Genomic DNA, 24,691 nt, shown 5'->3' with positions numbered 1-24,691 from the left:
TCAGCCAAATGGTCAATTTAGATCCTCTGTTGACGTTTTACTTTATGAATTTACAGATCAAACTTCAATCAAGCCTCCATCTTCAGAAACAATTATGTACTTGCATATTGAATTACATGCTACACAATTAATAAATACAAAAGATCGTTTGGTAACTTTATTTTGCAGTGTCATTGTTACATATGTTACATACAGTTACTATAGTAATAACTATAAATTACACATAATTACATGCAACTAACCCTAAACCAAAGCCTAATCCTAATCCTAACCCTATAGTAAGTACATGTAGTTACTTAATACTATGCGGTACTTAAATGTATAATTACACTGTAACAAAGACACCTTAAAACCTTAAAAAAACAGATTTATATCCTCAACATATTTTATATCATCATATCGCCCAGCCCTGTATATATACTATAACAGTACAACTTGTAAATCTGCTTTCAAACAATGACACTAAATAATGCAATAAACACTAAATGGCAAAAAAAGGGTTGTACCTAGTCTCTTAATGAGTCATGGGTGTGTTTTGGGCGTAACGTGCAATAAACCAATCAGAGTCTCATCTTCCATTCCCTTTGAAAAGCCAGTTGCGCTTTCACCATGGCGGATTCGCTATTTACATGGCAGAATATAGACACCCTCAACCTGAATACATGTGTGTATTGCCACGATTGGTTAAATAAGTTGGCAATTTCATTCATTATTACTGCATATAGGTAATTCTGATACATGCAATGACTATCCATTATGACATGGATAGTCATAATGGATATTTAAACCTGTGTGTGTGCTGCTGCGTGTCCCTGTGTATGTAATAAGCAACAGTTTTTCCAATAACAGGAGAATATGTAAAAGTATGGCATTTGGGGTAAAAGGCACCATAATTAACATGATAATAAATAGTTTTCCATTTGTTGACATGACATGGTTAGATTCAGATGGGAAATATCATATATTACGTTGGGTGTCCACCTTAGAGATAATCACCATATTTATAATGAAACCATCAGATTTAAAAAATCATTTAATATCATTTTTTAATTATTTGTTACTACTGTAAAGCTTTATTATATATTTATATTTATAGTATATATATATATATATATATATATATATATATATATATATATTTAATTTAATTATCATTCAATGCTTTCAGAATCTTTAAAAACAAAATTAAAAACATATAATGTTTTAACATATTTTAATGACTATATTTATTGAACAATAACCAGTTTGTGTTTGTGAAGTGATTGTTTTGAACAAGTATTAACTAAGACATGATTAAAACATTATTTTACCTGAAGTATTTGTATGTCTGTGTGTCTGTGGGGTAAAAGGCCCACCTTACCACCCCATACATTTATAAGATTTTGAAACAAACAAACAAACAAACAATTTTTATTATTTATTTTCACAAATCTTTTGCTCCAGCAGTTAATATGCTGGTGCATTGAATCCATATTTGCAATGTTGAACTGCCTTTAGCGTTTAGTCTTCTTTTTTGTGAAGTTTTTGTCTACAAAGTGTGCAGACAACAGCAAATTTGGTGTTATTTAGCTCAGATCAGGTATAATAATTTGATTAGACAATTAATTATCTTCCAAGAACGTGGATATTTTGCACAAGTTGTTAGCACTATTAGAAGACCAGGAGAAAAACATTGCCGACAAAAATACAAAAACAAACTACCAAATTACTAATTCCGCAGATCAACCACTGTCTGTAATGTGGATTGTAGTTTGTAATCGACCTGTTAATGGGACGACATTCTGGAACTGTCGTCTCCACAGAGAGCGGGCACTGCCACAGAATTGTGAGCGATGCTGCGGAGCGAGCGGGAAAACATGGAGCGGAATTAGTGGATCTTTAGTGGAACAGAACACATTTATGGGAATCCTCTGGGGGTGTGGGAGGGAAGAGGGCCACCTCAGTCAATGAGGGTAGAGGGGCAGTGGCTCTAGCCACCGGGGCCACCCCCCTGTGCACGGCCCTAGTGCCCTTTAAATAACACATAAAATACTGCGCTATTGACTTTAGACCAGGTTTTTGTTGGTCAATGGCGCAGTCGTTTTCAGTTCCTCAAAATAGCAATTTGCGCAGGGGTGTATGATAGGGCCAGAGAAAATAAAGTGCACGTATTGAAAATTCGTTGGTATGGTTTATTAATCCATGGGTGCGATTTGTTAAACTGAGGGAACAATTGAAGAATCTGTGAGTACAGTTTATAAACTGAGCGGACAAATTGCAAAACTGTGGCCAGAGATTTGCAGTTCTTGTTTTTTCTCCTACAGGTGATTTCCCAGGCTCCGTACCTTCAGGCCCTCCATTAATGTACATTACATCTACAGCGTAATACAGCAGTGATGCTCATAAATGCAGTTTTTTTTTTCACTCACTAGACATGCTCTGTTGTGAGTTTCATGTGTGCAAGGCTTCATGTTATCTCTGGTTCGTTTGAAGGAGGTCGTGATAAGAGAGGTGGCCCCATCCTGACCTTTCCCGCTAGGAGTAACCATGACCGAATAAAACAAGAGGACCTGAGACGACTTGTAACATACCTGTCCACTGTGCCCAGGTGAGCTTAATTAATTCAGAATACACAAACTGAGCATGAGAATTATGGATGTTAATGTGTCATTATCCTGTATAAACAGGTCTCTGCTCTGCCCTCCGGGCTGTTTTCAGTTATAAAAAAATACTTTTCTGTTGCTTAAATATTAGAGTATGTGTAATGGAGACCAGCTAGTAAAGATCTGTGCCTCGAGAGGTGCACTAGTGACTGATGCTAGAGGCTGTGGTCTTTAGCGTCCTTGTTAGCATGCCCGCCTCCCATGCCATATATGTCGGTTTGAATCCTGCTCGGAGTGGTGCGAGTAGAACTGGAGGGGTTACATTGGTGCCGTGACCTGGATGGGAGTGAGCTTTAGAGGGGTGAGTGTAATGTTGGCCAGCTAATAAGAGCTGTGCAGGTAAACCTCTCTCCCCTGGTCTCAAGAGGTGCACTGGGACTGACGCTACAGGCTGTGGTCTTTAGCGTCTTTGTTAGCGTGCCTGCCTCCTATGCCAAAAACGGTAGTTCGAATTCCACTCAGAGCGGGTCGAGTAGGGCTGGTTACATTAGTGCCGTGACCAGGATGAGAGTGAGGTTTAGGGGGTGAGTATAATGGAGGCCAGCTAGTAAGAACTGTGTGAGTAAGCCTAAAGAGGCGCTAGAGGCTGCGGTCTTTAGCGTTCTTGTCCACAAGACTTTTGACTAATGGGTGTTGTTGCCTAGAGTTTTTGCGTCAAACTGATTGTGAAAATCATTGTGCCTCATTCCCATAAAACAGTAAATTGATTTAAAGACACTTTTTGTTTACAAAACCCCTATGCAAATAGGTGTGAACGATCATGAATAATGCTGTGATTCACACTTGAGAAGACAAAGAACCGCATAATGAGCCGCATAATGAATGAGCCTTTGAGTCAGGTATATGAGAGGGTGCTATAAGAAAGAATATGAGAACAAAACAGGACAAAATAAATATATAGTTTTTGTAGTTTATTTAGAATATAGTTAAAAATATAAAGTGAGAGCCAAATGAACATTTGGAGTACACAGTTATACCTGGAAATAAATCCTGTTCAAAGATATAAGTAAACATCACATACCTGGCATTTCCAAAGTGGTGAAAAAAACATCTGTGATCATGCTGATAACAGGATCAACTATTGAATTAACCTTAATATAATGTCCAATTTTAACAGAAAACATGATCTTTGTGATCGCATGCATGCATTATTGCAAAGCATGTGAACAAATTGTATTTTATTTTATATTATATTTTCTATTATATTTTAAATTATTAAAAGATTTTGACACATTGCTATTTTTAATGTTTTTGAAAGAAGTCGCAAATGATTATTTACTATTTAAAAAGTTGTATAAGTGTTTAGTTGTGTGTTTCCTGTTAACATGAATTAAAATATCCTTTTAGAGTATTTAGATAAACTGGATCCTTTGCATTTAATTGTCAGGTCTGGTATTGTGCATGTTTGTTTGTGCATGTGTGTGTGTGAGTGTTCATGTTTTTTCTATCCCGGTGGGGACTTCAACCTGAATGCATACAGACTCATGGGGCCTTGTGTCACCGTGGGGACCTAAATTGAGGTCCCCATGAGAAAACAAGTTTATAAATCATACAGAATTAGTTTTTTTGATCATGTAAAATTGCAGAAAGTTTTGTAGGTTTAGGTGTAGGATTAGTGTAAGGGGAGAGAATATACAGTTTGTACAGTATAAAAACCATTACGTCTATGGAGAGTCCCCACAAAGGTAGTGAACCAATGGGTGTGTGTGTATGTGTGTGTGTTTCAGGGCTGGTGTTATGAATACAGCTGACCTCACTGGGCCACTGATCAATGCTGTCACTGCTCTCAGATGTCAGCATCAAAGTCTGTGAGCTAAGCTGTGAACAAAGGCGGACTTAATACAAGTTTAATTAGGAGAAAGAGAGAAAGAAACTGAAAGGGGAAAAGAAGGGATGGAGACCTCCGTCTCTTTAAGCTTTTCCCACAAGCCATGATTCATCATCAGAGCTCAAAGTATTTTGATGTGTCTGTGCCCACAGGCATCTGAGCTTCTGTCCCCTTCAGCTGCTCTTTAACGCAAAACAGATTTAAACGTCATGCAGATGAAATGAAAAGTGCAATGCTGGTTCACTGAGAGGTATCAGTTACCCTGCTTCATGACATGATGTGGTTAAGTGTCTGAAACGTGTGTGTTTAGTATAGGAGGGTCTGAATGACGTGTTTTGAAAGCGTTGTTCCTCCAGACTTTGCATTAACTGGGCTTTCCATTTTGTCAGCCAAAAGATATCCTCATTAGCAAGAAGAACAAGTCATCCACATCCATTATGGATGTATAAATATCACACTAGACACCGAACCCAGCCCAGTTCGATTTCCACTCGGGAGCAGTGCTTGCATCATCAGTGTCGGATAAGTGTAAAGCGGTGCAGGCTGCTAGTTTGGTGAAGAGGGAAAATCAATGTTATTGAGTCAGCGTGCAAACCTTCCTTCAGGCTATGATTCATGCCCTATGCCTCCTGCACTGGCACATGATATAGTGTTTGTGACACACTCTTTTGACTCTTTTGTCTTCGTTCATGTTCGCCTTAATATGAGTATTCTATCATCGTTTACTCACCCTCATGTCGTTACAAACCTGTGTGACTGACTTTCTTCTGTGGAGTACAAAAGGAAATGTTTAGAAGAATGTAGCTCTTTTCCATACAATGAAAGCATACTTTCAATAGGAGCTGTGAAGCTCCAAAAGGACAAAAAGCATCATAGAAGTATTATGAATGCCAGCTTGTGCTGTACAAGTTCTGTAAGAAACAAAACGGTTTATAACAACAAGTTTATTGGTGGCTAAACTGGATACGAAATTAACCCCAATGGCCCTATCATGTTCCCGGAACAGCGCGATGCCAGGCACGCCGCAAGTCTTTTTTGCTAGTTTCAGCCCAACGCAGTTATCATTTTCACGTCCAGTGCCACGTTGTTTAAATAGCAAATGCACTCGCGCCCATCTGTTCGCCCATGGACGCGCTGGTCTGAAAACGAGGTGTGTTCAGGCACGTTGCTATTTTGACGCAACTGAAATCGACTGCGCCACTGACCAACAAAAACCTGGTCTAAAGTTTTTTCCTTACACATTTTAGATACGATGGTATACACCATTTGTGTTATGATATTTGTCGGAAAACTTATAATTGGAACTGTCAATATAAAATGCAATTAGAAATAATAGGGCACTTACTACAAGTTTTGATCCACAAACAACAGACGGGAACAACGTGGGAACTGCTCTATTTCAGGAGAAAATTTTGTACATAGCCTGAATTATACTCTCTTCGTTTCTAGAAGCTGTTCTCCGTAATGTTCAGGAATAGTGTTTAAAATCAATTTTAACAACTCTAAGTTTGTCAGCCTTTGGAAGGTCAAACAAATGAGTTTTGGAAAAGGGGTGGAAAAAAACAGCATCTCTTTGACATAGCAGCAGCTCAACCAGGCCTCATCCCCCATTTTTGCAATTTAATAAAACTCAGGATTGAAGTCATGGGAACAAATTCTTTATTTGTGGGTATCATTTCTTGTCCCCCTCTCTGAAGCAAAGTTTTTTTCTTTCATTGTTTTAACTGCAGATCTTCACACATTTTTGTCACAGCAACAACAACAACAATAGGCAGAAAATCATCTCTATCAAATGTTTTTGGAGATAAATAAAACAAATGGTAATGGTAAAAGGTCTGTAATGGCACTTGGTGAATGTGCAAGTTGTTTGTTTTTCTTGATTTAGATTGTGTGGGATGAAGATTCAAGGCTGTGTTGAGTGTTTATATCCAGCTATTGAATTACTCAACACAAAGTCGACAGCGTGGCTTTGGCAGTAGTTCGTCCCATCGCAGGAGAAAAGTGTTAGAATTTACGGCTGTTGTTTTTGACAAGTTTCCCATTCAGACCTTTGAACGGCAGGAAATGAGAGAGGCTTACATGTGCCATTATGTGGATCCTAATCACACAGCGTTTGTGCTGACTTTCTGTCATCTTTCTTTCCCTCTTTGAGGCGTACGGATTTCTGTGTTGTTAATTTTGCCATCACTGAATCACTGGAGGGTTATTTTTATCTGCCAATCTCTGAGCGCTACCTCAAAAGCATGAGCCAGAAATAGAAGCTGTGCTGTTTCCGCTTAACCTGATGAGAACAATCATCCAGGAACTCTTTAAAAGGTGCCCAAACAAATGACCCGGCTCTGTTCCAAGCTGATATTTGGTAGAAGAGATTCTGAGTGATATAGTTTATATGGAAATTCAAAAACCAAAGTGGCTTAAATGCAATAATGAGGCAAAATGTGCAGCACTCTATGGTCTGAAGGACACACACTCACCCCTCTCTCTTGCTCTCTCTCTTTGTCCTTTTCCTGGGTCAAGTGACTCATTTAATATGAATCAGAAAGGAATACTCATCAAAAGTGCTCCACACTCAAATTATATTGTGCTGTATAAGAAATGCATAGAAGACAAAATTGAACATTTAAAAATGTTTCTTATTATAGTTGAACGTATTAACTCTAAACAGTTCTCACTTTAGGTTAGGTCTTAGAAAATTGAAAAATGTAATTAATTAAGTGCTTTAAACCAACCTTTATTAAGCCGCTTTTCCACCGCAGGAACTTTCCCCAGGAACTAGGGACTTTGGGGTGGTACTCTGTGTGTTTCGACCGCAGGAACCAGGGTCTAAATGAAGTTCTGGGTAAATATTTCCCCCTCAAAACGGCCCTGCTCGCGAGGTTGTACTTTTTCAAAGTTCATGAACTTTCGGGGGTGGGACTTGTGCTGCGTTCCAGGCAGGTTTTTGAGCCTGTAAGTCACGACTTCAAACCACGACTCGCGACTTTGTACCGTTCCAGGCAAAGTCACGCCAAACTGCCTGAGCGAAAGAAATTGTGATAGTGGACCATACAGGGCTTATGCTCATTTACAATCATTTATATCGCCAAAGGTGCTTACTCCTTGCTTATTTGAGGGAAATGGAGGAGAAACTAAGGCAAGATAATCTGTTATACCTTTTATTTAAAATATTTGTAAAATACCGCATCCGTAGGGGCCGCCATTGTTGTTTTGCGGGCTATGTAATGTCAGAGATCGTAACTGGGAGTACATTGATCTAGTACGAGTTCACGGGTGGGAAGTCACAGGTTTGACTGCCGTTCCAGTGCACTTCACGGGTAGATGTTTGGAAAAACTCTGGTTATGGGTTGCCTGGAACGCGGCATTGGGCGCTGAACATGCTGATTGGTTCCGCTAATGCCGCATTTTGATTGGCTGACTCCACGCAGCATTTTATCTCAACCACAATTTTTAAAAGTCTGTTGCGGTGCATGCAGTACAGAGTTCTTTGCCATTCGAATCAACAATGAATTAAAAAAATGCGACAGATGGACGACGACAAGGTTCAGGCTTTATTAAGCTTATATGTGGAGAATGAAATCCAGCGGAACTGGAAAGTCGCGCGGAGTCCTACATCACCGGACTAATTTGCCTAATCTTCACGGTACTTTAGACCGCGATGGAAATGCAGACAACAACAGGTCTGGGGGAAAAAAGTACCTGGGACAAATTGTTCTGGGTAATTTCGGTGGAAACAGGGCTTTAGACATTAATTGCATTTTTATTAAGTGTTCCTAAAAAAAAATTTTGAGTGTCTGTGCTTAATGTATTTGTAGACATTTTAAGGAACTGAAAATTAATGCAATTAATGTCTAATAAAGGTTGGTTTAAAGCACTTAATTAATGACATTTTCCCAGACCTAACTGTTTACTCCTAATAACCGATTAACAATTCCTTTATACGAGCTAATTAAACAATAATACTTGTGTTAATTACAGTGACAATGAATGAAGAACTCGCTATTTGTATAATAGCCTATTAATATTAATATATAAATGTATTATGTTGAGGATACAATATATTACTATGAATTAACTATAAACTAATAGTTTGTTAATTATTTGTTTATTTTAATAATAAAAAATAATAAATAAAAATAAATACAATTTAAGTATTTTATTATTGTATTTTTACTTATTATTATAAAGTGTTACTATTTTATTTTATTAAATATAAATATTACGAAGAGTTTTAATTTTAGGTAACAATAACACTACAGTCTGCAACTGTTTTGCTAGTGTTGAGTAGCTGACTATTTTTATGTTAATAAATTTGACGTCTTCAATAATAACTCACATCATCAAAGAACAATGACCATGAAATGAAAGATTTTAAACAGTATTATTATTATTATCATTATTATTATTATATTTAGTAGTCTAGTAAGTAACTAATAATTACTTATTAATTGTTGCATTTCTTCTGGTATGTTTCTAGAAATCTCTCCTTCTCTGTCTGTTTCAGTGAGGACGTTTGTAAGAGAGGTTTCACTGTGATTATTGATATGCGCGGTTCAAAGTGGGATCTGATAAAGCCGTTACTGAAGACCCTGCAGGAAGCGTTTTCAGCTGAGATCTGCGTCGCTCTCATCATCAAACCAGACAACTTCTGGCAGAAACAGAAGACCAACTTTGGCAGTGCCAAGTTCACCTTTGAGGTAAAAACGCAAGTATTGAGTAGCTGTCTTCCCCATTCTAGACTCTAAAGTATCATCCGCTGTTTGTCTGCACAGAGTTTCCATGTTATAATTCATTCTTGGCTCGCATCAAACAAGAAGTAGGCCAGCTTTACTTTCACCCTAAACTGACATATCTATTTCTCCCTTCTCGCTGACAGACTAGCTTGGTGTCTGTGGAGGGTTTGACCAAACTTGTGGACCCGTCTCAGTTAACGGACGACTTTGAGGGATCTCTGGAATATAATCATGAGGAATGGATTGAGCTCCGGGTCGCTCTTGAGGAGTTCCTGGCCAGTGCTGTTCACCTCCTCTCCCGCCTGGAAGACCTGCAGGAGATGTTGGCTAAGAAGGAGTTCCCGGTGGATGTGGAGGGATCTCGGAGACTTATCGATGAGCACACTCAGCTGAAGAAGAAGGTGATGAAGGCTCCAGTGGAAGAGCTGGACCACGAAGGCCAGAGACTCTTGCAGTGTATCCGCTCCAGTGATGGCTTCTCAGGGAGGAACTGTATTTCTGGAAGTGCTGACTTCCAGAGTGTGGTTCCGAAGATTGCCAGTCTGCTGGATAAACTCCATAGCACCAGACAGCACCTGCACCAGATGTGGCACCTAAGAAAACTGAAGCTGGATCAGTGTTTTCAGCTCCGACTGTTTGAACAGGATGCAGAGAAGGTAAGTGAACACGAGTTTAACCTGGTGTGAATTGACAAAAGTATTGGCTGTTTATGCATAAGTTGGAGAAATTTGAAAAAATACATTGATATATGCTAAGGTATGCTATTACTCCAAAATATTCTTAAACTTTGGTATATTCCACTCTTTCACACATGGACTGCAAATATGGGTAACACTTTACTATGTTAATGCATTAGTTAACATGAACTAACTATGAGCAATATATTTGTATAGCATCTATTAAACTTTGTTGATGTTAGTTAAAGGGTAAGTTCTCCCAAAAATGAAAAATTGTCATCAATTACTCACCCTCATGTCATTCCTAACCTGTAAGACTTTCATTTATCTTCCAAACACAAATTAAGATTTTTAAATGAAATCGGAGAGATTTATGACCCTCTATAGAAAGCTACGCAACTACCTCTTTGACACTTAAAACACTTCACTTCAAGTTCATAAAGAGTTCGTAACACTAATCCATATGAGTCCAAATTTTCAGAAGACACACAGTCGCTTTATATGATAAACAGATTGAATTTAAGCTTTTATTCACGTATAAACATTGATCACCAAAACATAAACAGAAGTTCAACTGAACCTGGTTGGCGCATGAGAACAAACTTCATTGAGTCTTGCGGAAATTCAAATGTGTTGCGTAACACAAGAATGAACCTCATTGGTTCTTACAGAACCTCAAACGTGCTACGTAACATGAGAATGAACCTCATTGGTTCTTTCAGAAGCTCAAATGTGCTACGTAACACAAGAATGAATCTCATTGGTTCTTACAGAAGCTCAAACGTGCTACGTAACACAAGAATGAACCTCATTGGTTCTTGCTGAAGCTCAAACATGCTGCTTAACACAAGAATTAACCTCATTGGTTCTTGCTGAAGCTCAAACGTGCTACGTAACACAAGAATTAACCTCATTGGTTCTTGCTGAAGCTCAAACGTGCTGCGTAACACAAGAATTAACCTCATTGGTTCTTGCTGAAGCTCAAACGTGCTGCGTAACACAAGAATGAACCTCATTGCTTCTTGCTGAAGCTCAAACGTGCTGCGTAACACAAGAATTAACCTCATTGGTTCTTGCTGAAGCTCAAACGTGCTACGTAACACAAGAATTAACCTCATTGGTTCTTGCTGAAGCTCAAACATGCTAAGAAACACAAGAAGGAACCTCATTGGTTCTTGCTGAAGCTCAAACGTGCTACGTAACACAAGAATTAACCTCATTGGTTCTTGCTGAAGCTCAAACGTGCTAAGTAACACAAGAATGAACCTCATTGCTTCTTGCTGAAGCTCAAACGTGCTGCGTAACAAAAGAATGAACCTCACTGGTTCTTGCAGAAGCAGAAAATTTGGACTAAACCGCTCAATTCATATGGATTATTTTTACGATCTCTTTATGAACTTTTTGAAGAATCAAAGTGGTATCCATCAGATGACAGGTAGCATGTAGAAGATTTTATTCACCAGGTTTTCCAGTAAAGTTTGCATCATGTTCATCATTTAGAAGCCTTAGAAATGTGTGTATCAAATATAATACAGGCTTTATAGGGTTAAGAGTGACCTCACACTGACTCCACCCCACTTCATGATAACAGTGAGTTGAGATAACTGTTCAGAGATAAGGTGAAGGGCCAGAGGGCCGCTCACAAGGGCCCGTCTGATACTGAGTACACATAAGTGCCTTGTTCTGATGATTTTGTTTCGTTCAGAGCGCAGACGTTTATTTTTAGCTACCACACACACAACCTTTCACTCGTCGCGGGTGAACATGATTGAAAATCATTTGTCTGTCATTGTGCCAGGCCTCCTCGTGTCAAAGGCCATGAGCAAGCAGTCATTCTGCTAATTAATACCTCTGTCCAACTTCTCTTAGAACGAGCCCAGACTTATTAGATTAAACCATCCATTTCATATAATAGGAATGCAGGCAGTCAACTAGATTATCAATTATGCTGTCTCTCAGCTCTTATCTTGATTACAAGTGCAATTCATTTGCAGTTCTAATTAAATATTTATTTAGGACAGTTATTCTGTATTGAAGGATACATTGTGTATAACTCAGAAAGCATTGGAGGCCATGGTGGTGAAACGTGGACAGAATTTGAATGACTTTGGTATTTGCATATTTTTTTATTATTCATTATGTTGCATTTCCATCTGTTAATTAAAGCATGTTTATGAATTAATTAATGCAATACATATTGCTTTGATGTGTAAAACATGTACAGTCGCAAGTTCGCAACAGTATATGATTTGCCATGGATTTCTGCATTAATTGGCCATAAAATTTGATTTGATCGTCTCATTGTTTGGACTTCAGGTTAAATGACTCCTGACTCCAATTAGCTTCTGCAGAAGTCAACTTAGAGATATAGATACCTTTGAAAAAGCATTCACAAATATGCCATGGATTTGTAAATAAATTAGTCATAAAATTTGGTCAGATCTTTAACCCTTAAATGCATGAATATTTCGCCTATCATTATTACATATTTGGGTCTTTAGCGACCTGGATCTATATCTAACATGGATGGACCTCTCTTTACCTGTCGTGATAATATAAAACTCTCCCGGTATTAAAATAACAATTACAGAAGAACAAAATAAAGCATATTTCGTTACCTTTTGGAGCTTGGAAGGGTTCCGTTTTTTACCATCATCACTGTCCTCGTCAGAGCTCATTTCCCAGTACATTCAGCATCTGGCTCATATTCACCATCTCAAACATATTCTCAAAACTATCATTTCAACATCTTCAAAATCAATATTTTGAGCACTTACAGCTTCTTTACCAGATCCACCATCAGTGACACTAATATTTGACTGCGTTCAGTTCTTGCTCTGCAGTAAATCACTGAGCCATTTCAAGTTTTGCTGATGATAATTCCTATTCTTTTGTTTTCTGCCTGCGGTAACTATGAGTGAAATGTTACTTCATCATTGTGTATCAGACATTGCCACCTTGTGGAATAAAGGTGAATTGCACTTATTCAGTCATCAAAGATTACATTTCTGTTGAGCAGAAATATACGGACACTCTTACAGACCTCGGGTCGTTAGCGACTTTTTTACAAAAAATGAATGGGAAAACAGGCATTCTTTTATAATTTATTAATGTTTTTCTTGTTATTGTTTATAATAGTAGTGAATGACGTCCCGTCAAGATTCATGGTATACGTTTAAGGTTTAAGGTGGAGAAAATCAAATAATATATCATGACTAATTTATACAGAAATCAATTGTAAATCCTAAGGGTTCACATTCTTTTTTTTTTGCAAGTATATGTAGCCTACAGTATATGATGTCAAAGATGGGAATGGTAAACTATTACATTGACAAAAAGGTATTTATGATGCAGATTGTGTTAAAAAAATATTGCTAGGCGAATGTTCCAGACAGTGTAAATCCTTTAAAAGGTCCTACAACTGATATCTGTGTTTTAGCACAGCATTTTATCAACAAGTGGCTTTATCTTAATTAGAATGGTTGGCATGACACCACAGCAAACTTTCCAGCAAACCTTGCTGATTGTACACAATAATCCGTCATTTTTTCCTACTAAAACACAAAACGTTGTTAATCCAGTGATGACTCCCTATATTAACATGCTTATCTGAATGGATTTCTTATCGTCTGCTAAAACAAAACAGTTCAAATGTTTACATTTGTCATTCTGTTATCTGTCCTGAGCCTGTCGTATGCTATAGTCTCTTTGTTTGATTAATTATGTGTGCTGTCTATTTAATAACAAACCCCCAAGCGTAGTGATGTGTAACTTCATAAAGGAATGGTTCAGGATTATATGTAATGACTTTCTGTTCTTGTCTCTCTAGATGTTTGACTGGATCAGTCACAATAAGGAATTGTTTCTTAAGAGCCACACAGAGATCGGTGTGAGCTACCAGCACGCTGTGGAGCTACAGACTCAGCACAACCACTTCGCTATGAACTCCATGGTACGTCATTCGATGGGGATTTTGTTTGCATTGAGACATTATATTTGCAGTTGTAAAGTTGCTACTTAAAGTTCTGAGTTTTGTATGAGATTTCATATGAATTGGCAATTTCATATGAATTTGTACAATCTGACTCTTACGAAAATGTACAGTTTGTAGGTAAAACGTCACCTTGAAGGTCCATCCCTAAACCCACTCAACAAACTCAACCCTATATAAATTCATACCAAATCATAAAATACAGTACTTAAGAACTATCATGAGAGTGAGGTAAAGGGATACTTCACTCCAAAAAAAAAAATTCTGTTATCATTTACTCACCCATAAGACTTTTGATCATCTTTTTTATATTCCCTCATCCTTTAAAAGTCGACTAGGGGTGTAACGGTACACAAAACTGACGGTTCGGTACGGTTTTGAAGTCACGGTTCGGTACGGGTTCGGTACAGCAAGGGAGAGAGAACTAAATATAATTTTTTTTTTTTATTAAAGGGGCTATATGCAACTTTTTCCCCAAAATAAACGTAACAATAGCCTTTTTATTTTACCATTTATGACTCAAACATCTCCTGATGAGCATACTGACACCTTTTCCGCTCACAGTGGGTGCAACTATAAGCCTGTATCCTATTTTTCCTATTTTCTGTGGGGTCGGATTTTTCCCGCGCTGTCTGCGGATGTGACGTCACCACCGCTGCGAGAGCGAGCAGAAAATAAGAGCAGTTCTGTTTTTTGGCCACAGGTGTCAGTCGCGAGTTTAAATTTCAGAAAAACGCATATAGCCCTTTTAAACAGTGGTTTACTGAATAAATTGTGTCTGTCCTTAAATTAATTAAATTATAACTAAAAGTTTCTTAAAGGTAAAAAAAAAATATCTGCTGATTCTGTAAAGTGTAAACTATATAGGGAGCCCTTACTTGAACATTACTATAATACTAAAGGTTAACAACAGAGCCCAAACTATTAGCCTAAATTCAGTAGCTATTTATTTTTAGATATAATAACCAACACCAAATAACATTGTATGCAAAAATTTAAACTTCACAATAGGCAGTTTTTGCATTAACTTCTAAAACTAAATATAAAATTATGTTTTTACTCCAATTCATTGTTGAAATATCATTATTTATACACAGTGACTGTCATTTTCATGACAGATTAATTTTAACATTCCCTACATTAAATGACTAAGACATCACTAAGAGGTTAAGTAGAATATATTGAATATATAGGCTAATATAGTGCATATATTTAGTGAAAGAATAAACTGCAGCTCAAATCCTGATGTACGAGAAACAATCAGTGGCGGGAGGCACAGCCTACCCAAAATTTTGAGGTGAAAATGGGAGAAGGAACGATTTAATGTTAAAGGGTTAGTTCACCCAAAAATGAAAATTCTGTCATTAATTACTCACCCTCATGTCGTTCGACACCCGTAAGACCTCCGTTCATATTCGGAACACAAATGAAGATATTTTTGTTGAAAGCTGATGGCTGAGAAAGGCTTCAGATAGGCCTCCATTGGCATTCAGTACATTTACACTCACAAGACCCATAAAAGGCACTTAAAACGTCGTTACAAAGTCCATCTCACCACAGTGACTCTACAATAATTTTACGAAGCGACGACAATAGTTTTTGTGCGCAAAAAAAAATCTAAATAACACCTTTATCCAACTTCTTGTCTTCCGTGTGTGCCTCCACGACGGATGCGCAAGAATATGACGTAGCGCCGGGGTTCGGGAATCCATGAAATGCACACTTTAACCCCATTTTGAGAACTACGCCGAGACCTAAAGCACGATCAATGTAGAATTCAACAGCTTAGATACGCGCGTCTTCCTCTGCTTGTAAACAAATCGCTTCTGGGTCATGTGTCTGAACGCCGGATCTGCGTCATATTCTCGCGCATGGTGAACTAACCCTTTAATAAAATTCACAGTTATGAATTTCTTGTCTCAGAATGTGTATTTATTGTTTGTAATTTCACCTCTGTAAGTGTAACCACCGTGCTCTTCCCTGAATTTGCAGAATCTGTGAAACGTGAGTCTGAGGAGATAGAGAAGAGAAGGGGAGGGAGGGGAGGGGAAGGGAAGGCAAATCCATAGCGGGAGACTTGTGCCTCTGTTGGTAAAAAAAAAAAATTGCCAATCACCATAGAGTATTTCACTTTCAGTGATAAGGAGTGTTGATAAAAGTAACATGGTAGAGAAGGCTAGCCTCCCTTGGTATATCAACCAATCATCGAAGAGACATAAACGTGAGATTAGTTTGAACTGCTATCACTGATGTACCAACTACTTATGGAGAGTAGAGATATTGAATATTTGATCGCAAACAAATTTATCAAATCTACTATTAGAACAACAGCTAAAAATTAATAAAAATGAAGACCCCACGCCTAAGCTAAGATATAGGCTACAGCAATCAGCTTCACTAAACGGCCGAATGTGCTCTTTTAACACAGACATTTAAAGAACAGAAGGATGGATTTTTGCTTCGAGTGATAGTCTAGGTGAGCGAAATTATATTTATATTGTCTTGCTGTATATGTGTCCTTTTCTGTCTAAAAGTGAAAAAAAGCCATTTTAAAGCAGTTTAAAAAATCCTTGGGTGGGGATCAGACCGCTAAAATGTTGTGTGCCTCCTCTATTTCAAAACCCGCCAGCCGCCACTGGAAACAATTCGTTTTTTCTCACGTGTCAAGCAAGCACGGTTGAGCTTCTTTTTAACATATTTAATGAGCTCTGTGGGTGCATTTATATCATACTTTTGCATTGAATGCACGTGAATATCAAAATTTCAAAATGAATCAAAATGAATAGCAAAACTGCAATGGAAAATTACAGATCATCTGATGTACGTAAAAGTCGATCATTCTTTACAGATGGCACGGTACATTTGGACAGAAGACGAGACAAAGTTCTTTATTAAACTCATAAAAGACAATAGAATTACAGGAATACTGGATTCTAAACAAAGAAATTCCACGTTATCATGAAGACCTTGAAGCAGATATGAGGGAGAAACACCCACAAACACCTCATACGTGACTCTCACAAGTGTAAGGTGCTTTCCCTGCCATTAATGCTTGGATAACACTCCTACGCCTCCGATTAAAAACAATGGCTATTTAGAAAATATCGCAAAAGTTTTGCACAAATCTGTATTTTTCAAATCTGACTTGAATGCACCATATTTATGTGCATGTATCAATTAATTTTTTTTTTGATGATTGCATGGACTTTCAATGGCTGGACAAAACATAAGAGAGAATATTAAAAGTATTTTCATTTGTGTTCAAATGAAGTAAAAAAAAGTAAAAAAAAAAGTAAAAAAAAAAAAAGTCTTATGGCTTTGGAACAACATGAAGTTGAGTAAGGGATGACAGAACATTTAAATTTTGGGTGAATTATCACTTAATGCTGGTTGAGTTGGTCAACTGTTCCAAGTCGTATTGATGAGCATAGTTAACCAGCTCAACCAGTTTTCCACCAACATAGCTAGGTCGTCTAGCACTATGTATGCAGCTTGTGCTGTCTGATTGGTTCTTCGATGCACACAGTAGATGTCCTGAAGCTCATTCTTCAGATCGCTGTCTCTGTAATCTCTACAGTCTGCTCAGCCATCCAGAATTCCTCCTACCACTTTAATCAACCTCCCAATCATCTGATCTCAGAGACACAAACACACTCACACTGTTCATTCATCCTCCTCTTCTGTATCCCAGCATTAATGTTACTTTATGCCTCATTAGGCTTTTGGTTTTAATATGAGTCCATTTTTGTTCCTGGTGTCATTAGTCTAATCTGGTTAAGAGGGCTTGTTCCCCCTTCAGTTATCTTGGTAGTAACTGTGAGAGGAAGAAAATATATGTAGTTAATTTATAAAGCTGTAAATGGCACAGGCTGATGGGTCCTTTACATTCAATCCACTAGCAATCACATCGTTTACATTGTTTACTACATGGTTTGGTTTTACCAAAATAACTATAATACTAATTTTCATTTAATTGAGATTAACATTCAATGTTTTCCAAAAATATAACCTACAGTTTGCACTTAAGTATATAATTTTAAAATGTATTATTTCTGTAATAAGTACTGTTTCTATGTTTGAATGTCAAAAAGTATTTCTTTTTCACAAGGGATTGCTTTATTTAAACACCCTGAATCTGGAATCTCAATAGTTTATATGACATCTTGCTCCCAGGCCGTGTTTGTTTATTGCTCCCTCCTTCACGCGTTGCAATGATTTCTAATCTCACATTTTCCAGAATGCATATGTGAACATAAACCGCATCATGTCAGTGGCGTCACGGCTGTCGGAGGCAGGTCACTACGCGTCTCAGCAGATCAAACAGATCAGCACTCAGCTCGATCAGGAGTGGAAGAGCTTCGCCGCTGCTCTCGATGAACGCAGCACCATCCTTGCCATGTCTGCTGTCTTCCATCAGAAATCTGAGCAGGTACCACATTTCAGATACTTCATCTGTAGCTCTCAGAACTTGTAGCAGTTTTTATAAATAGAATAAATAATTTTAAATAATGATGCTAAATGTCTGTGTTTCTCTGTTTTTGCAGTTTCTGTCTGGTGTGGATGCGTGGTGTAAGATGTGCAGTGAGGGTGGGTTGCCATCAGAGATGCAGGATCTGGAATTGGCCATTCATCACCATCAGACGCTCTATGAGCAGGTCACACAAGCTTATACAGAGGTGAGAACACAAGTCACAATGCAATCCCCTAAATCAAATTTAGATTGACCTCTTAGCATTAGATACCCTTTGGAGACAAAAAATTACTCACCAAAATGTTGGATGACAATTGGGATTGATTGGTTGATTGATTGATTGATTGATTGATTGATTGATTGATGGGTTGATTGATTGGTTGGTTGGTTGATTGATTGATGTATTGATTGCTTGATTGATTGATTGATTGATTGATTGATTGATTGATTGATTGATTGATTGCTTGATTGATTGATTGATTGATTGATTGATTGATTGATTGATTGATTGATTGATTGATTGATTGATTGATTGATTGATTGATTGATTGATTGATTGATTGATTGATTGATTGATTGATTGATTGATTGATTGATTGATTGATTGAGAGATGTGAAATTACATGAAATATATATTTTGAAAAGCATTTATTCTTGAGTTATGACCGTAAGAACATTTGTTTTCTTATTTTTTTAAATATAAACTATGCAGTTTTGTGAATTGGTATGTTTCATCAGACCGCAAAGAAATACCAATCTGATAACACCCTGTTTCCTAATGATATCTGCCCAAAGGGTATCATGTATAGGGTGAAAAGCAACAGTCCTAGTACTGAGCCTTGCGGTACGCCATATTGATTTTCATTTACCTCTTAATTTACTGCTACAAATTGATGATGGTCAGATAAGTATGAATTGAACCATGGCAATGCGGTTCCACTGATGCCAATGTAACTAATTAATGTAACTAATTTCTGAACCTATTCAAAAGAAAGTAGGGGTTTGATAGTGTCAAATGCAGAGCTACAGTCCAGTAACACTGATAGAGAGATGCAATCATGATCGGATGATAAGAGCAAATCATTTGTAGCTCTAATGAGAGCAGTCTCAGTGCTATGATTCAGCCTAAATCCTGACTGGAAATCCTTGCAGATACCTTTTCTCTCTTAAGAAGGAATATAGTTCTAGTATTTTTGACAGAAAAAGGAGATTTAAGATCGGTCTGTAGCTGACTCAAGTTGTGGTTTTTAACCAAGTTAACTTCACCAGGTGATGATTGTTCTGGTACAATCATCAATGGATAGCATTGCTTTTTATATCTGCTCTATCACCAATCACTCAGGTGTGGGTCACGTCTAAAATTGTCCATTGAGGATGGCAAGTCTCTGTGCTTATGTTACATAATCAATCTACAGCTGTACTAATGTTGTTTGAACTAGATCAAATTAGTGATCCGGTCCTAATTAATCCGAAGACACAACAGGAAAACAATTCCACAATGTTATTGTACAACTTTAGTTCACAGACCTCCACCCCTGATACTGAAAAAGTATCCCTGTGTTTCCAAGCCCTTTCAGTTGTTTACCCATGACTCTGTTTAAAGATCTGACATTAGAGAATGTGTTCTGTTGTAGATCTTGTTTAAAAAATGGAAACAAGTCATAATACACAATACAACACTAATCAAATATACTCTAGGTCTAGATCTCTGTTTCTATCACAGATACCTGTGACCTAATTTAGATCAAATGAACAGTGCCCAATAAGTTACATGCGTATAATTAATAGTAAGGGTTAAAAATCCTGAACACGAGCAGCAGTAATAGTTATATTTATATAATTAAAATTACTAAACACTTCAGGAATGAGAGGATGAATGAAATGGACTGTGCCGGGGCGAATTGATTCTTAACCCCTTACCTGTCACCCCCCTTTTTGAGAATAGGCACGAAAATGCACTATCCAAACTTAAATGGCTGTAATTCAAGCTCTTCAAAAAATGAAAGTTTGAAAAAGTTATGGAAGTTTACATTTACTGTAAATTAAACATGCTGTACTAAATATTGTTTATTTTATATAAAATATATATTTTACAAAAAAAAATACTATAAAATTACTATAAAATCAAAGCCATATGTCTAACTAAGTTGTGTTCCAAATTTGAAGTTGATATCAGAAAAATTAAAGTTCCCATGAGATTTTGTTGAGGCACTGATTATTATAACATTCAAAAGAACAGCATTTATTTGAAATAGAAATATCTTGTCACATTATAAATGTCTTTGCTGTCACCCTTCATCAATTTAATGCTGAATGAAATTTTAATTAAAAAAAAGGTATTGACCACATCTCTCTCTGCAGGTGAGTCAGGATGGTAAGGCTTTGCTTGACGTTCTTCAGCGGCCGTTGAGTCCTGGTAACTCAGAGTCTCTGACTGCAACAGCCAACTACTCTAAAGCCGTGCACTGTATTCTGGACGTGGTCCATGAGGTCCTGCATCACCAGAGACGTCTGGAGAGCATCTGGCAGCACCGTAAAGTTCGTCTGCATCAGAGACTGCAGCTCTGTGTCTTCCAGCAAGATGTCCAACAGGTAGATAAATGTTCACATATGTCTACACTCTCTCAGGCTCTCTCACTGACAGAGTGTTCCTAACAAGTTGCCTACTTAGACAACATATAATGTATACGCATCACTTTACCATGGTACTTTTTTGTGCGGGTAACAGGGCATCAAATGAAATAGTTTTCATGTTTTTTCTTTTCTTACATGTGCTTCTTTTCTTTAGATGTGCAGAATGTTGAATGAGGAAATTTGTCAACAGTTCACCATAAATTCAGTGTTGTACAGTTATATACACAGCATGTTTTTAGTACTTTTTTTAGTGTTGGATATGTGCCCAGAGGAGCAGTTAATATCTCTCCATTAGCCCCTTTCAGCGAGTCTGTGGCAGCTCTGGGCCTGGTTTCAGCTCTAGTTTATCAGGCCGGGGTCAGCCCTGAAAAACAGCCAACAGACCCGGCCAAATCAAGATCTGAACCAGAACCAAAGAGCTGAAGAGCTACAAGGCCAAATCGAGCCCAAACGGGGGCTGGATTCAGACCAGCCACAGGCCAAACACAGGGCAGAGTACAATAAAACGCATTACCGTCAACAATAACACTGACATTATTCAACTCCTGTATCAGTTTCAGTGATGATGAACACCATATTGGTTGTTTATAATCCTCTCTATTCTCTCCTCTGAATTTTCTGTCTACAAAGTGATAAGCTTTGTGTATTTGTAGTGCACTCAAAATCTTAAAAGTACATTTTAAAATACTGTACTTGCAGATAATGTAATATTAATGCAATAAAAAGCAACTTAAGTGTATTTGAATAGTACACTTTCATGACTATATTACTTAACAAACCTCTAGAAAGTGCGTTTTACTTTAAAGTGCATTTTAAATCATGTTTAAATTATCTGCCGGTGTGCTTTAAATAAGTACACTTATTTTGATATGTTGACTAACATACTAAAGCTCATGTAAAGCTTAGTTTAGCTGTGGTCTGCTATTCAATATTACATTTAGGGCCCTATTTTAACGTTCTGAGCACATGGTCTGAAGCGCATGGCGCAGGTGCACTTAGGGCGTGTCCGAATCCACTTTTGCTAATTTAATGACGGAAAAAATGGTCGGCGTGCCAGGCACATGATCCAAAAAGGTTGTACCTATTCTCATCTCCCATTCCCTTTAAAAGCCAGTATAGGTGCATACGCGCCCTTAGTTCACCCAAAAACGAAAATTTTATGTTTTTCTGCTTACCCCCAAGGCATCCAAGATGTAGGTGTCTTTGTTTCTTCAGTAGAACACAAATGAAGATTTTTACCTCCAACCGTTGCTGTGTGCCAGTCGTATAATGCATGTGAATGGGGTCTAATTCTATTAGGGTAAAAAAAAACATGGCCCAACTATAGTTGTCGCTTGGACTTTTGACTAAGTATACAAAAAACTATAGATCTCTTGTAAGAATTGTTTTGTTTGGATGATTCTAGAGACCTTCACGATTATGTAGATATATATATGTCAACAAAAAATTCTTATAAGTAACATGAAAATAACCTTTCTTTGGGAGGGTTTGCCTTCGTTATGCTTCCTGGAAGTAGGGGTAGGAAGGGGTAGTAGTCTCATGTGACAGGAAGGAAGTTAATACCTTTTTTTTTCTCTTGAAATCCTTTATTTGGTTTTTTTCTTGCGTGTCATTGAGATATAAAACATGGATACTATCTAGAAAAATATTTACAAAAGGAAATTGACAACCATACACTATGCCGGTGGGCTTAAATGGGTTTTAAATGCCATTTATTCTGTAGTTCTTTATAATAAAAAAACCCCATCTATTAACAATGTTAACTCAGGTTAACAAAGATAACCCAGAAATTGATGTTTATGGCCCTGCACTGGTCTTAAGAATTTACAATAGAACATCAACCTTTTTTTAATTTTCATAGAACCATAGATATCATAATTGGTATATTTATATCTTACTGGTTGTAATTCAGGTGGTGGAATATGAATATATGCTTTGTAGATGTCTCAAGAAAATAATTTAATTTATCTCTTGCATTAATGAGAGTTTAGAGTTGATCTGACCTACTGATTGGTTAAAGAATCACTCACAGATTTTCTGATATGTGTGAAAGTCAATCTCTTAGTTAGATTTCACAGTCCAAACACTGATCAGGTGGATGCAATAGAACATGCTAAACTCTTTAAGCACAAACATACGGCTCTGATAAACTTGGATCATTGATTTGAATGAGATATCAACATACTGAATGCATTCTGGGAGACAGGTTGTTATTATTACCCATATTTGGTGATGTTAGTTTGCCTTACCCTGAAATGTTTGCAATTCTTGAGTAATGGAGGGTGAGATGTGGCCAAATGTCTTCAAGTGTGTAGTTAAATGCAGGTAATGAGTAGGTTGAGTTATTTAGAGTAAATTAACAGACCTCCCACACTCATACACATACAAGCCATATTTGTGTTCATTACAAGTTACAGTTACAGGGAATAGTTCACCCAAAAATGAGAATGTGCTTCCTGAAAATGTCCTTTTAGAAGCTTGACATCGCCTATGCCAATTCACTGTCAACATTCTGTTGAAACACATCTTTTATTTCATATAAGAGGAATGCTCATTTCAGGGTAAGCTGTTTATTTAAAAACACTTTTGTGCCTGTCTACATTCAACACACTGTTCCCTAGAGTTCTTTATATGATCTGTGCCTCAATCTGTGGCAGTCAGACACCCTTTTTGATAAGATCAGAGCAGTTCTGCGTTTTTATCTTTGCTTTGTTCTGGGCTTAGTGGTGAATTGGTTGTGGTCAGCAGTGAGTCATGGGGTTATCAGCAGAGTACACAAGTGGTCTTGACTCGGTTACTTGGGAAACCATGATAACCAGAGTAAGTGAGGGTTGTGAGTCACGGTGGGGGAAACTGAGGGAGGTGTGAGAGACAGCCTGCTTTATACACATGAGATTTCCATTCCATGCAGTTAAAGTTCTGTACCAGTCTGACATTAAACATCTAAGAGTCTGTTTTTTACACAGATATTTTAGTTTCCCTGTATTTGTCTGGTAAAGGTCAAAATGGTTCCTTGACATTTATTTTAGACCAATGTGTGAGACATTATTTTACAGCATTCAGTTGCAATTAGGGAGACCCCAAGGGTAAAGGGTGTGGCATTTGTGTCAAATTAATCAATCAATGTCCCCCACATCCCCCTGTAAAGTGCGTCCAAAGGTGAAGGCAAAGGGACAAAATAGACCAGCGGAGCCTGAAGGATGACAGATCATGGTGCAGCCGATGGAGCGTTGAGTCAACGTGGAGCCGAAGAGTCGGAAAACACCGGGGAGCTGAGCGGAACCACTGGAGCATTTGAGGGGCTGAAATGAGACATCTGAGACCAGGCTGAGGTACTGGATGGCTTTGGCAGAGAAGGAGGGAGAGGGATGCTCGATAGAAAGTGAAGGAGACTTGGAGCTGGGCAGAGGCAATGGTGATGAAGGAGACTTGGTGCTGAATGACTAAGGAGAGGTCCTGGACAATGAAGACTTGGTGCTGGACGATGAAGACTTGGTGCTCGACGTCAAAAAAGACTTGGTGCTGGACTGAACCAGCAGAGATGAAGATTACTTGGGACTCGGCTTAACCAGCATTGACGAAGATGACTTGGAACTGGATGGGACCTGTGGAGACTGTAGACTAGCAAACTCCTCTTTATCCAGCTCATCCAACACTAATTCCGTCAAGCTCCATCTTCGTTTACACATCTCGGCCACGGGAGTGTGGGTGGGGCTTC

At 37.9% G+C, this 24,691-nt stretch overlaps 1 protein-coding gene across 1 annotated transcript in view; it reads left to right on the top strand.

Moving 5' to 3' along the window:
• The first annotated feature begins 2,479 nt into the window (after positions 1–2,479).
• Positions 2,480–24,691, top strand: part of kalrna (kalirin RhoGEF kinase a) — a 203,067-nt gene continuing 180,855 nt past the window's right edge. Inside the window, exons 1-7 of the mRNA XM_079822059.1 lie at positions 2,480–2,587; positions 8,972–9,164; positions 9,344–9,856; positions 13,707–13,829; positions 18,106–18,297; positions 18,413–18,544; positions 20,701–20,931. Of these exons, the coding sequence (XP_079678185.1) occupies positions 9,012–9,164; positions 9,344–9,856; positions 13,707–13,829; positions 18,106–18,297; positions 18,413–18,544; positions 20,701–20,931 (1,344 nt within the window). The 5' untranslated portion in view covers positions 2,480–2,587; positions 8,972–9,011. The remainder of the gene's footprint in view (positions 2,588–8,971; positions 9,165–9,343; positions 9,857–13,706; positions 13,830–18,105; positions 18,298–18,412; positions 18,545–20,700; positions 20,932–24,691) is intronic.

This window comes from Gobio gobio (genome assembly GCF_949357685.1).
Source record: "Gobio gobio genome assembly, chromosome: 7".
NCBI classification, from domain to species: domain Eukaryota; kingdom Metazoa; phylum Chordata; class Actinopteri; order Cypriniformes; family Gobionidae; genus Gobio; species Gobio gobio.
This window is presented reverse-complemented; position numbering and strand designations above follow the sequence as displayed.